This window comes from Neolamprologus brichardi, chromosome 18 (genome assembly GCF_056152115.1).
Source record: "Neolamprologus brichardi isolate AB-2024 chromosome 18, ASM5615211v1, whole genome shotgun sequence".
Lineage (NCBI taxonomy): Eukaryota > Metazoa > Chordata > Actinopteri > Cichliformes > Cichlidae > Neolamprologus > Neolamprologus brichardi.
The window spans coordinates 20,247,295-20,261,943 of NC_142121.1; the positions used below are offsets into that span (position 1 = coordinate 20,247,295).

General features: G+C 39.1%; 1 protein-coding gene across 1 annotated transcript; it reads right to left on the reverse strand.

The window, feature by feature from the left end:
* Positions 1-1,433: 1,433 nt before the first annotated feature.
* opn7a (opsin 7, group member a) lies at positions 1,434-9,350 on the reverse strand. The gene is made up of 6 exons (XM_035906175.2): positions 9,299-9,350; positions 6,976-7,063; positions 5,396-5,558; positions 5,175-5,302; positions 3,624-3,958; positions 1,434-2,075 (listed from the first exon to the last, which is right to left on the reverse strand). The coding sequence occupies exons 2-6, from the start codon at positions 7,061-7,063 to the stop codon at positions 1,434-1,436; spliced, it is 1,356 nt and encodes a 451-aa protein (XP_035762068.2). The 5' UTR covers positions 9,299-9,350.
* Positions 9,351-14,649: the final 5,299 nt, after the last annotated feature.

The window sequence follows — 14,649 nt, forward strand, 5'->3', positions numbered from 1 at the left end:
TTGATGGACTTTTTAATGAATTACCGACACGATGCTAGTGTACTTTTGCAAATCAGAATTTTTTTCTATGGGGAGTTTATTAGATAAAGAACATCAGTCCCTGAAGTCGATGGTTTAGTGATAACGCTCTGAGCTACAAAGGCACATATACATACTTATATTACATACAAATGCAGGTTTAGTTTCAGATTTGATGATGTTTAAATAGTGCTCTCTGGGTCCGTAGACTATCTGATTATGTACTTATGTACACAGGACATAAAAGAAAAACATGGGAGGGAGCAAAACAAAAACCGACAACAATATTTTATTTAGATGACGTTGTTGTAGATTCCTTGGATGACCTCATGTAAATGAACATCAGCCATGAATCTAAAAACGAAGCTTTATGTAAATGGTCTGTTTGGTCCCGAGTAACTGTCCAGCTTCAGATTCACATTACCTTTACAGAAAAGATTCAACCACATCCCAAAGGTGCTCTACTGGATTGGGATCTGGTGATTATGGAGGTCATTTGAATACAGTGAATTCACTGTCATGTTCAAGAAACCAGCTTGAGATGATCTGGGCTTTTTAACATGGTGCATTATCCTGCTGAATGCAGGCATCAGGAGATGGGTTCACTGTGCTCATAAATGGATGCAAAGTTTTTCATTTTTTTTTATTTAGGTGAGTCTGTGTGAATTGTAGCCTGTTTCCTGTTCTTAGCTGGAGTGACACACAGTATGATAAGCCCATCTGCTTCAGTGTTCAGAGATGCTCTTCTGCATACCTTGGTTTTAACAAGAAGTCACTGTTGCTATAATGTCAGCTCACAGCAGACTAGCTATTCTCCTCTGACAAGGCATTTTCACCCAAACGACTGCAGTTCACTGGATACTTTCTCTTTTTCAGACCATACTCTGTAAACCAAATAAAATCACCTGTCTCTCCTATTCTCAAGCTCAGGTTAAACTTCAGCAGGTTGACTTGACCATGTATTGAATAGCTGCCATGTAACTGGCTTATCGGGTATTTGCATGACAGAGCAGTTGAATACATATACACCTAATGAAGTGGCTCATGAGTATATACAAGTAAAAAAAATATTGTTGCATAAAATATTGAGTATTGAGTATTCTCTACTCAGACTGATTTGAAGTTTGTGTTATTGAGATAGACTGTATAATAACTTAAAAACAGTATTATGCACAAATATTTCATTTTCTAGATCACATACATAGATAATTCACAAAGCACCATTCACTATTACAGTACCTGCAAGTGGTCAGTGTGAACACTGTTTGTAATGTTACAGTAAAGGAAGTGCTGACTCTCAGTTTCTATCTATACACAGGGGTGTGCTGCTGTGATAAATAATCAAAGGAAAAACAATTACCTTGCCTGAAAATATTGATACAGTTCGTGAATACGCTCACAAATCTAAACAAATATCAGGGCCAGGCCACTTTTGCATGCCTTTGAACCATCTCCAAATTTATACAGAAATTATCCCTTTCTAAAGTTCTTTTCCCCCATGAGGTGGTTATAAGGGATTTCTCTTTTCGGCACTCACTTTTTGCGTCCTGCACGTGCGTTAGAGGAACTGGAATGTCTCGATCCTGTGATAACTTTCTACTGGCAGCTGGCTTAGTGACACCAAATATTTGAGGGCTGTGTTTGAAGCACTCAAACACATCCTTGCCCTTCTCACAGCTCTGACCCTTTAATGTCACTGTTGGTGGTTGAGCAGGGGAGTTGGATGAAGCAAAGTGAATGGTCTGTCTGTGGAGTGCACGAAGTCTGACCCTGATCTTTGGCTTTAAGCAGCACTTTACTTGGCACTGGCTGCAGATGCAGCCCTTCATAGAGACCTGGCATAGTGCACCCAGATCGTTGCATACCATCCTGCGGAAGTTTGGTCTTAGCATCAGGTAGATGATTGGGTTGTAGATGGTGGAGGACTTTGCAAACATGGCTGGCATGGCAAATGCCATGGGAGGGATGTTTTCGACGTGTCCAAAGGCAGCCCACATGGATACGACAGCATATGGACTCCATGTCGCAAAGAAACCAATGCAGACAGCCACACTCAGCTAGCAGGAGAAAGAACACAGAAAGTGTAATTCAACATTTCTTTTCACCAAATCCAATTAATAAAACAAACAAACAAACACAACTGTAAAACTTGTCAACTTTCCCAACTATCTGAAAAACATTACCTTATGCCAGACTACTGAATGAAGAAATCACTTAAATACAGGTTGTATTACTTAAATATAATATGTGTGACAAAGTGAAGCAGGCTAAAAGATCCTGAAAGGGTTACAAAGTTCATGATTTAACAATTAGAAAGAGACTGGGCAAAAATGGCATCAATGGGATAGTTCCAAGTTTAAAAACACTACTGACCAAAAAGAACAGAAAGACTCGTCTTCTATTTGCCAACAAACATCTCGTTGGTCCCCAAGACTTTAGGGAAAACTGGACTGTGGGCTGATGAGACAAAAGCTAAGCTTTCTTGAAGGTTTGAGTCGTATTATTGCATTTTCTGACATGAGTAACACAGCATGTCAGAAAAGGAAGATAGTAACAACAGTAAAATATGGTTTAGTTGTGTATTGTTTATTTCCCCTTTCTGTAAATAAAGCCATTTTTTGAGTTACGTCCCATTTCCATGAGTCTGCTTCTGGGTTCTCTCCTGCCTGCACACAGCTGGTTTCATGACACTAAGTATGACAAATATACTATTTAAAAAAGAAACCTACAAAATCATGAAGAGAGCAAATACTATTTTACAGCACTGGAAACAAACGGCTATTTGTTGTAAAGACAAATTTGAATAATGGTGTCCTTGGAAGAAAATGAAGACACACTTTTACATTTTGAGATTTTCTCCCATGTGTTTTTGTTAGCCTGTGCAATCACTGCTGGCCTTCCCTGTATTTAATTTTGTGCTTTTGACACCCCTTGCCATTCTCTCTAGACTGTGGTGGAAAAAAAAAACAAATTTTGTCAATTTAAAGAAAAAAGCTGGGTGAGGAGATCTACCACTATACCCCCACATGAACAATTTGTATTTAAAAGAGAACATGCAGAGACCACAAAGATTTAAAAAGTATTCTTCTCACTCCTTATGATGAGTTTTTTTTTAAATGAATCTCAGATGTTCTTACAGAGAAGAGAATATGATGATTAATCAGCAAAGGCAGCAGTATCCATCACAGTGAAACCAGAACTTCTCTCTTAATGAGAAACTGCATCATGAGGGGGATATATTGAGGTCACTGTCAATTTCTACAACAAATCGAGGCGAGAAACAGGACTCTTCTCTCTAAGGCAGTGTTTTTATAAGCTACCCATAAACCCTGGCCTTTCCACCAATAACTGGGTGATCACACTATGCAAGTTTTTTTGTCTTCCTGCACTTTAAATTAAACTTGAAAGTGCAGGTGGAAAAAAACTGCAGGTATGAATAAATTGACTAAATCTTTAATTTTTTACTTATTACTAAGTGATTGGCTAGTACTGTATAATCATTCAATATAACATATTTAAACACATAACACACATGTAGCACATTATGGGGAGAACATGGTGGAACAGTCCACAGAAGTGTTTAAGTGAAGTTTACCTTAACCCACCTTAACAATAACTATCTGGATGCTGCTCATGTGAGTTGGCCTCAATGCATGTTGCTCCATAGTTCTGCGAGATGCATGCACTGCGACCAGGATTCCTGTGTAAGATGCTAAGATAGCACAGCATGGAAGGATGTAGCAGAAGATGAACAGTGCCACAGTGTAAGATCGTGCTGTGCTGAGTTGATTGGACAGGCGCCAGTCAATGCAACAGGCAGTGCCATAAGGCTCTGGTCCATACTCCCCCCAGTGGACCAGTGGGGAGCATGCAAACAGCAGGGCGTAGACCCAAGCACAGGCAATAAGCAGACGGCCGTGAACAGAGTTAAACCTGTTTCCTGTAAAAACAGACTGTGTTAATATTTTATGATGTGAATGGGAGTTATTATTTATTTCACTGACACACAACTGCATTTGTGGATCAGTGCATTTTTATACTTTAAATGATGGCATGGTAAATGATGCTTTACCATGTGAAAAATACTCTGTGTGCTCTAAGATGCTTATACTCCACAATCTAGCATCTATACAGCATAGTGATGAAGAACTGCATCTGAATTCACAAGTGTTTAGCTTTTCCCAATGGCTTTTTTGGACTTCCAAGAAAGGTGTTTTTATTATGTTGCATTCCTTTGCATTCTGTTACCTTATGTTATCAAAAGATAACATAAGGTAACCTGAAGAAGTTCAAATTTTTTGCAATCTCTACACAGGCTTGTAAGCCAGTCTGCTGAAAGAGCGCCTCACAGGAAAACCAGTTCTCCTTCCAGGAGGCTAATTATGCCTATTCTCATTCATTGGCAATGACCTGTTTCTTAAGAAGTGAAAATGGTTAAACATTTTTCAGAGAGAGCTGAGTCCCCAGAGAAGGTTCTGTGCATATCCACAGCATTTTACAGGTCTTTTTTTATTTTAGTTTGGTGATAAGTAGGCTGTACCAGTTTCACTGGAGTAGTAAAAGTACATTGGGTAATTATACAGACTGCTAATTTCCACAGGAGCTCAGGTAGAACATAAAGAGGTTAGGTGACTCGAGGCCTCATTAAGCTGCAGCAGAAGACAAAAGATGAGCCCTCTAAAGCAATCTAAGTTCATCAAATGACGAGTGATGTTACGTCAGCCTTATATACTACGCAGATATTATGTCTGTCAGTGACTGAAAATAAAATAAGCACTTATTTAAATATGCAAGGTTAAATATTACAACTTTAAAGCAATTAATGTGAATATCTCTATTTGTAGGCTCATACTTTAAAATTACTTTTGTCCCAGCAACTAAATTGTCCTACTTTTTTGTAAGGCACTGAAAGAAATGCACTTTTTTGGGATGGGGACCAAATAGAAAACCCAGTTGCACAGTGTTAACCAACATCACAAGCAGTACGTATTGAGCGCAGCCCTTTGACTTGTCACTTAACAAGGAAAAGCTAATGTGCAGTGCTTTACAGAGGGCTCATTTCCTTCCACAGATAAATCAACAATCAGCCACTTGGGAATAGGGTAGTTAATCCCGTGTCATTTCACTGAGCAAAAACAGCCTCTTTGAAGACTTACCGTAGAGCGGATAACATACTTTCACAAAGCACACCATGCTTAGCAGGGTTAGAGTGGTCAGACTGCAGATGCCAAACAACATGCCACAAAATGCGTATACGGAGCACACTGTTTTCCCATAGAGCCACCTGTGTGGGAGGGCGTGAGAAAGAGGACAGCTCAAAGCAAAGACATAGCTCAAAGATCAATGATTGAGAAGGAGTAGGCGCTAAGTTTTGTACCTGTGGTAGAAACTTGAAGTTATCGCCATGGGGTAGAGGGACAGAGTCAGGCCCAAGTCACTGACAGCAAGGTTGATGATGAAGTACTCAGCGGGTTTCAGGATGTTCTTTTTCTTGTAAGAGATGTACAACAGTGTGCTGTTGCCAAATAGTGAACATACTCCTGCAAAAATAAACCAGAACAAAAACCCTGAATGTGAATAAAATACTGATGGGATGGTGACAATGGGAGGGATTTTGTTTTGACTTTTCAGAAATTGCTTCATCAAATTCGCTGTCCGTTTAAAACAAGACAAACGTATTGGATAATGCTTTTTGCCTAGAATACATTAGATATGACTTTTATATCTGTCCAAAAAACATAAAGCCACATAATAAAGTAAATACATAAAGTGCATTAAAACAAACACAACACAAAGTGTACTAGATAAAGTGTACCACAACGAAGCACCAGCATAATGTGCTCAAACCTCCCATTCAATCACATGCCAAAGGTGCTCTACTAGTTTGAGATCTGATTGCACTGGAGGATATTTCAGTACAGAAAGCTCAGATCATGTCTAAGAAACCAGTTTGACATGATCTGAGCTTTCTGACATGGCAGTTTATCCGCCTGAAAGCAGCCATCAGGAAATGTGCTCATAATGGGATGGACATGGTCGGCAACAATACTCAGGTAGGCTGTGAAGTTTAAACGATGGCCAGTTGGCACTGAGAGGCCCAAGAACAAAATCTCCCACCCCATTACACCACCTCCAGTATCTAATACAAGCCAGGATGGATCCATGCTTTCATGTTCTTTATGCTAAATTGTGACCCATCCATGCCATCTGAATGTTGCAGCGGAAAGCAAGACTTATCACATCAGGCAGTGTTCCTGTTCTTAGCTGACAGGAGTGACACCCGGTGCGGTCTTCTGCTTCTGTAGCCCATCTGCTTCAAGGTTCAACATGCCGTGTATTCTCCATAAACCATAGAGGTGGTTGTGTGGGTTGTGTCCCAGTAGATCAGTGAAATACTCAGACTAACCTGTCCAGCACCAACAACCATGTGATATTCAAAACCATTTAAAACAACTTTCTTCCTCATTCTGATGGTTGGTTTGAATTTAAGCCGTTCATCTTCATCATATATATAACTTTCAAAGTATTATGGTTCTACAGAATAATAAGACACTCACACTTCTACTGTCTTACAGGCATAACACTGGATACTGCTTTATCATATTTACCTAGCAACATATACAAATACATAGAATTGCTGATGATTCTCTAAAAATATTAAATGTAGAGTAGCTTCATTAATACTGACAAAATCACTGGTTCTATATATATAAAAAATACACACAACATGTATGACATCTGTAATACAAACAGTAAATGCAGATGGATGAGTACACAGTGGATGTGGGTATATATAGGTGGGAGTGGAATGCATAACACACAGCAACACAGTTAAAAATAAAAGTGAACTTGCAAGGCTTCGCTGCAGGATGCCTTGCTTCATGCTGCTATTCATTTCAGCTTGAGCAGAACTTGGAGAAAACTCATTGATAGTATTGTAAACTAGATTTAACTCACCAAAAACAGAGTAGACCACAGCCACGGTTATATCCAGTGGTGCTGGTATGCTAGAGTGGAATGCAATGTCGTCATTTAACAACCCCATCTGTAAACAGATTTTAGAAACTTTTCTGTTAACTGTTCTCACATATTGCATGTGCAAAATTTCAGACCTTCTGATTGTGTCTTGTGAAAAACGTATCCAAAACTGTGATGTTTTTGTAGAACATCACATCAAATATTTTAGTCTTTCAGTGCAATAAGTAGATGGTTTTCACACATTACCTTAAAGTAGCTCTTACACTAACTGCTCAGAGCAGACCCAGGTAGAAAGAGCCATGTCAACACAGGGGAGCTTTTTTCCCTATTTACTATATAGCTCCACAGACCACCAGTGATGGAATGGATCCAGGTACATTTACTGTAATTCCATAATGTGAGGTATTGCAGTTTCATAGCTCTTAATACTTAATGTACTTTTTAATCTCATTATATTCATCTGATTATTTACATTTTTCATTATTTCATTTGAAAATTAAAAAATATTCAATACTTTTTTTACTATTTTGAAGTATTTCACTATTTATGTTTTAAAAAGCTCATAGAAGAAAAACAAGCAATCGGTATAATTAGTACATGCTTTGATTAAACATCTGGATGTAAAGTAGATAGATTTCAAAGAAATGATGACATTGGATGTGTAAATAAGGAACTTAAACAGTAACATGGAATAAATCTAGAGAGAGACGCTGAATTTTGTCACATTAAAACATTGACAATGATTTATATTATAAATGTAAGGTTAATTATACACATGTAATGTTCTTCAACTAAAAAAAAAGCTGTTTCATATACACATATGGAATTATGTCTTTCATAAGCTTGTGTCAGAGGGGACTAATAAAACAATAACAAAATGCATGGCTGTGTAATTCTTTTCAGCATCGTAAAATATTTGGAGGACCTGTATATTTACATGCCTGTATAAGCTGCCAGTATCATCAGCGCTCCCATTTTTCATGCATCCATTCTGCTTCAGCAACCAAAATCAGATAGTGACCGACAGGTCTAAATCAATAGATGAAATCAGGGTCAATAAACAAGTCGTATCAGGAAAACACACATCCAACAGACCCGTGAACAACACTGCAGAACTGCTCTGCTTTTCTCTGCGAACCTTAATATGTGCAATTAAAAACAATCTACATCAATAACAATAGTGGTTGTGTTCATGCAATCCTGATGTTTACTGTTCATGTCAAGCACAACAGTCTGACGCTAGATGGCAGTTGTGCTACAAAAACCTACAGTGTGTAACGTTTAAGGTTTACGTCAGGTTATTCGAAAATAAAATTAAAATAATTAATGTCCATAAACTATTCATTAATTATTATTTTAATATGAACGCAGTGTCAATACATAATTTGGCGTGTGTACCTTTCATTTGTGAAACTGCAAGCGGATGGAACAGGTGAAAAGACAAATTTAGCGATGGATCAGCAGAGATTCATCAAATCCAAAGTACATCAAAATAACACGCCTCCTGCAGCTCAAGTATTGCTCAAGTTACTGTCCTTAACAGATCACAGATGTGCCTGAGGCACGGCCGGATAAAAGCAGTAATTATAATCCAGCTCCGTGCGTAAAGGCGCAAACCTCACAGAGGCGCACCGTTATATACGCTTTATTAGCTCACAAAACTGCAAACCCGTGTTGTTTATCACTGATTTTTTTGGGAGCTTCAAACGATCACCTCCCACACATTTACTCACCTAAGAACAGAGAGGAGTTTGCACTGTTAAACTTCTCCATGCTTCCCCCCTTTTTCTTCTCTCAGAGAGAAGGCAGGTGGTTTGAACAGACACGGCTAGCATCATTTAGAAGCACTAAGGGTAGTTAATTAGGGTAAATTAGGTAAGTTTAAAGGGAGTGTAGCCTGTAGAATTATATACATTCATGTTTTTGTCGCTTATCTAAGCAGTGGTGGGATGGAATATGTCCTAACCGAAATTAGATAAAAGGAAAATGCACCCCTAACGAGTGATGAAAAGCTGAATCTTTGTGATATTAGTGATGAAAAATCATCCAGTCTTTCTGTATGAATTTCACCATTTTTCAGTTTCACTTTTCACTTTTGCATGCTATTCAAATGCTATTCAAAGAACATCTAAAGATCGTTCAGCGCCTGTCTCCCAGCCCCGCAGGTCAACCAGTTGCAAATAAACGTTTACAGGTTTGGTGGTTTTCATAACAAATGGAAGTCAACATTGTCACAATTTAGACTTACATTTCTGATAATTTTGTCTTTCGTTTGAGCTAATTACAATACATTTCGTCTTACCTTGTGCGTTATCACACAGGCTGGAAATGAGTAGTCAGTGAAACGAGACCAGCTTCATTCACTACAACAGGCTGCAGCGCCAGTCCTCAAAACTGCACCAATCAATGACGTCAATACGGTGGGTCCATCCTCAAGGGGGCAAAGGGGGCACTGGTCACTAAAGCTGAGAATCCTCCCACCTGCAAAAAAATATTTCTCAGTGTAAAAGAAAAAAATCTTGCAGGAAGTGAAAAAACATGTGAGTAGACTATACTGAGGCAGATGACGCATCAGGTGGTTAGGTCCAGAGACCGCAAAGGAAACATAGAATTGCAGGGGTGCTAACAGTTTTGGAGCAATATGTTGGGCCATTATTATTAGAATTATATTATATGTTACATCTCCAGCCAGCACACACTGCACCTGATCCATACAGCACCTCCTGCAGGTGGTGGGCATACAGGAGGTTGAGCCAGTGTCCCTTTTTCAGGATGTGCCAGGTCGGGCTCTATTGACTAAGGACCGCCCATCATACTCTCGGTCATTGGCATCCTCCTTGGGCACCCTCCCTGGGCCTGGCTCCGGGGTGGGGCCCTGGCAACCCCATCCTGGTCATGGTGAACTGTTCCCTGACCCTTTCACTCCTGGAGATTTGTGGATTTGTGAATGAGGACAAATTTGCTATGGGAGACCCTACCATGCGGCAGTTTGCTTGGGTAGTATCATCTTGGTTTGCCGCCTGTACATTGGAGTTTTTGCCGGTGGCCAAGAGGGTTTGTTCCCTGTACCTTTAGGCCAGGGAATGGGTCCTAACTGCCATCTGTGCTTATGCGCTTAACAACAATTTTGACCTGACCTTGTTGGAATCCCTGAGTGGGGTGGTTGTAGGTGCTCCACCTGGGGACTCTATCATCTTACTCAGAGACTTTTGTACAAACCACAGTTTGTTGCCCATAACAAACACCATATTTAAACATAAGGGTGTCCATTAGTGCTCGTGGCACGAGACACCCTAGGCTGCAAGTCGATGATTGATTTAGTAATTGTATCATCAGATCTGCGGCCATATGTTCTGGACGCTCAGGTGAAGAGAGGTGGTGAGCTGTCAACTGATGACCACGTGGTGTTGAATTGGATCAGCTGGCAGAGGAGAATTCTGGACAGACCTGCTGCGCCTAAACGGATAGTAATGGTGTGCTAGGAACGCCTGGCAGAGACCCCCCATCAGCAAGATCTTCAACTCCCACCTGTGGCAGAGCTTTGACAGCGTTCGAGGGAGACAGGGACATTGAGTCTGAATGGACCATGTTCAGCACCTGCATTCTTGAAGCTTCTGCACTGAGATGCAGCTGCAAGGTGGTTGGTGCCTGTCATGGTGTTCTGCTTGTAGACAAAACAAACGTGGCACAGCTTGTGCACATACAATTTAGTGATCAGTACTTTCAGCCAGCCAGACTTTCTAAGAAGTGGTTAACTTCTTTAAGTCCTAATTTCCATCCTTGTTTCCTTGCACAAACCTGTAAACTTGTGGGGGTGAGTAGGTTAAATCAGAATCTTTATTGTTCCAGCACTGTGGTTATTTTGTGGCATTAGCTTCATTTAAAATCTGTGAAATTCACTTTAAAAGTTAATAGTTGCCAATTTCAGCAATAGTATGCTGCTTTTAATTAGAAATCAATATCGCATGCCCCCCAGAAAGGGAAACATTTTTTTCCACATCTTAAAGGCAGGAATAAATTATCCTCAAAAGAATTACACTCAGTGAAAATGTTGCCTTGGGTGCCACTAGCTTTTCTATTTTCTCACATGAATTCTCTCTCTCTCTCTCTCTCTCTCTCACACACACACACACACACACACACACACACACACACACACACACACACACACACACACACACACACACGCACACACACACACAAGCTGGAGATGAAAGCTCCATTCAAGGTATAACTGTGTTCTAAAAGAATTAATTGAGATGGCCACTGAGGGTAGGGAGAAATTAATGTCCATGATGGGATAAAACATGCCAACATGGACATCAAAGTGGTACAGAAAGATTACAAAAGAACCACTTAACACAAACTTTACCTGATCACGTAAAGCCATACTCTGCATCCACATTCACTGACTGCAGAGGACTGGGTAGAATATATTAGGACATTTTGATAATGATGCTGTGTGACTCAAAATGATATTTTTTCATAGTTAAACAACATTTGAGATGTCACACCACATGGATATTTTATTTGTTTTTCCAATCTTTTATTGTCCAGTTTTAGTGAGCCGTGTGATTATAGCTTCAGTTTCCTGTTCTTACCTGAAAGGAGTGGCTGCTGTTGCCCATCTGCTCCAAGCTTTGATGCACTGTGTATTCAGAGATGCTCTTCTGCATACCTTGTAACAAGTGGTTATATGAATTACTGTTGCCGTTCCTCTGATCAAAGCCATTTACCCATTTATCTTTGACCTGAGGCATTTTGAAGTTTCTTTGTAAACACCAGTGACGGTTGTGCGGAAAAATCTCAGCAGATCAGCAGTTTCCAAAACAGTCAGAGCAGCCCATCTGACAAAAATAACTATGATGCATTCAAAATAATTTAAGTCACTTATCTTCCTCATTCTCACACTGGGTTTGAACTTCAGCAGGTTGTTTTGGTCATGTCTATACACGTCTAAATGCACACTGCCACCTGATTATATATTTGTTAATGAACAGCTAAACAGGTGCACCAAATAAAGTAGTTGGTGAGTGTATATGCAGCAAATATAGATTCTATTCAAGCTTTACAGATGCATTATGTATGGGCAGAAAGCTTAACTCCATTCAAATTTATAAACATAGAATCTTCTTTATGACAGACAAGAATTTACCACAAAAGACAACTCATACAGTAAACTTTTTTTAACAGTGCTGTGCAGATACTTCCCACATGAGTGGATACACATGAGCCTTTTCCACACAACCAAGAAGCTGTCCACCTACCATCATCTATTGTCTTAATGTCACAAATTAGGCATTTTCTGAGATGTAATACAGTGCTAAAATCTTCTGTGGGAAATGACAGCGCTGCAGACTTCTGTGTTATTATTGTTAATTTTCTGCATCCGGGAATATTTTTTGCATATAAAATATTACCTCTTTGCTGCCTGTAAGTCACAAGACAAATATGGCCAGAGTTGGAGGTGCATCAGTTCAGCTCCATTAGTTCTATCTAACCCACAAACTCCTCTTTTAAGTAATATAAAGCAGCAGCCAAGAAATATCAATATGTAATCACCATAGCTGAAAACTACCAAAGCACACAAAGGCTGCATGAGTGTGACAGCTTGGTGATTGCTTGGTCTTGCTTGGCCTAGTTCCACTGCAATCAAGGACAGTGAAATGCACTCGAAAAGAAACGACCCTTATCAAGGACACATGAATGTGTATGTCCGTACAGCAATTTTTTTTTTTCCTCAAAAGTGGTAAAGAAAAACTTTCATTTGGAAATTGCCAAAGCATGTTTTCTTAATGCAAGGAACCACGGTGATCAGAGCAAGGGGTCTTTAGCTTGCTATATTGCCATCTGCAGGACGGTGCAAGTAAAACACCCGAGTCCTCTAGTACAACTTGCATCCTTGATTGAACAAAATAAAGCAATCTTGCAGTTTGACCTGCACATACATTTGTAAATATTCCATTTAAAGGTGATGAAATTAATGATTTCTGCCATAATTGTTACAATAACTGTGGCAATAGCATTCATTTTTAGTGGTCTGGAAAAGTAATTTTGCAAAAGAAGTGAGATCTTTATGCTTTCTGATAACAATGCAGCACAAAATGATTGTATAATAGGTTAATGTGACTGTACAACTAATGATGTGGCAATACCGGGTTTCAGTCCCATATTTTAAGAATTTAACTAAACATATACAAAAGTATTACAGCAGCTATTAGAAAGGGAGAAGAAGAAAAAAGGACAGCATTTGTGACGGTTATTTTCAAAGTTGCACATTACTGCTTTAAATGTTACCAGTGTTTGCATTTATCACTATAATTTCCATATTTTAAAAGGGAAAGTGAAAACTATTCATGATTAAACAGTTTGATCTGGTGCAGAAAACACAGCTCGCTGAATATGAAAGAGTGGGCTTATCACTGGTTGCAGACGGTTACGTGAGGTTTCATGCATCTTGTTTCTTCACAGCAAAAGCTGCAGACTTTGATCATGACATGACAATAGCTTGCCTGTTCTTACTGGGTCTTTGCGGGTTTTCTTTAGGTTGGTCCAGTTTCCATTCTAGCGAATGGGAAACTTTCAGCGCTTGCAAATGTTTGTCTGTTTAGTCTTGAGATAAGCTGATGATCTGCAGAGCATGTCAGCTGTCACTGATACACACTGTAGTTGGGTTTTCCTTGACTAAGAATAGGAAAAATTGTGTAGAGTATGAATGAATGCTTATTTATTGTTGAACAGTGGACAAATTATGGAGGTTACTGTTGTTTGAATTGATCTAACCAGTGTGTACCCATTCCATAATAAGGGTTTAGATTTTGCCACCACACCTAAGAATGAATATATATATGATGTATCAGCTTAAAGGGAGTGGTTTCTTAGACTAATTATAGTTTTGAACCAAAACACTTGCTTCAGTTCATTCAGTGGATGATAACACGTATTAGGTGTAGACAGTCCATATTGGTTTATATCTATGGGGCTAATTACTGTTAACAACACCCATTCAATGGACTGATAACATCAAAATTGGGTGACCAGATTGTGTAATGAATCAACAGACTGTTAATGTTAAGTTGATTCATTACACAATGTTAAGCTTTAAAGACAGCTGTACTGTAATCATTATGGCAACCAAGCTGTGGTTTGTCCTTAACTGCTGTGTTTGTAAGATGTAGTTTTCAGTGTTTTTCTTTAAAAGTACTGTTGCTGTACTGTTCTGATGTAGAGTCTTTGTGTTTCTCTGAAAGTTTAGTAGAACAAGAGCCTGCAGTTCTACATTGCTATTCTCAGTGACAATAAGAACCTCAAGACTATTAAGCATTGAGTGTACAAGTATATGTTTAGAACTAGAAATCTTTTATCACAAAGCTCAAACTTTTTAATGGCAAAGCATGTTAGAAATAAATGTTTTTTTTCCCTTTGTTTTCTTATGTTTGTGGGTGTGCGTATGTGCATGTGTATGCATATGTGTGTGTATTTTATCCATCAATTTATCACCCATCCATTTTCCACTTATCCGGGGTGTGGGATTATGATATTATTTTATGCCATGTTAGACCCCTAATTAAAGATTGTGAATTATTATGTAGTTTCAGTTTGCATTATGCTCCTGAACTAGAAGAAGGTGATAATTATTACATTTGGTAAACT

Coding starts and splice junctions, on each gene's coding strand:
- opn7a (XM_035906175.2), bottom strand. CDS start 7,063: ATGGGGTTGTTAAATGACGACATTGCATTCCACTCTAGCATACCAGCA. Junction 5,303..5,395: donor ACTTCAAGTTTCTACCACAG/GTACAAAACTTA, acceptor CCTCCCACACAG/GTGGCTCTATGGGAAAACAG. Junction 3,959..5,174: donor AGTATGTTATCCGCTCTACG/GTAAGTCTTCAA, acceptor CTGTTTTTACAG/GAAACAGGTTTAACTCTGTT.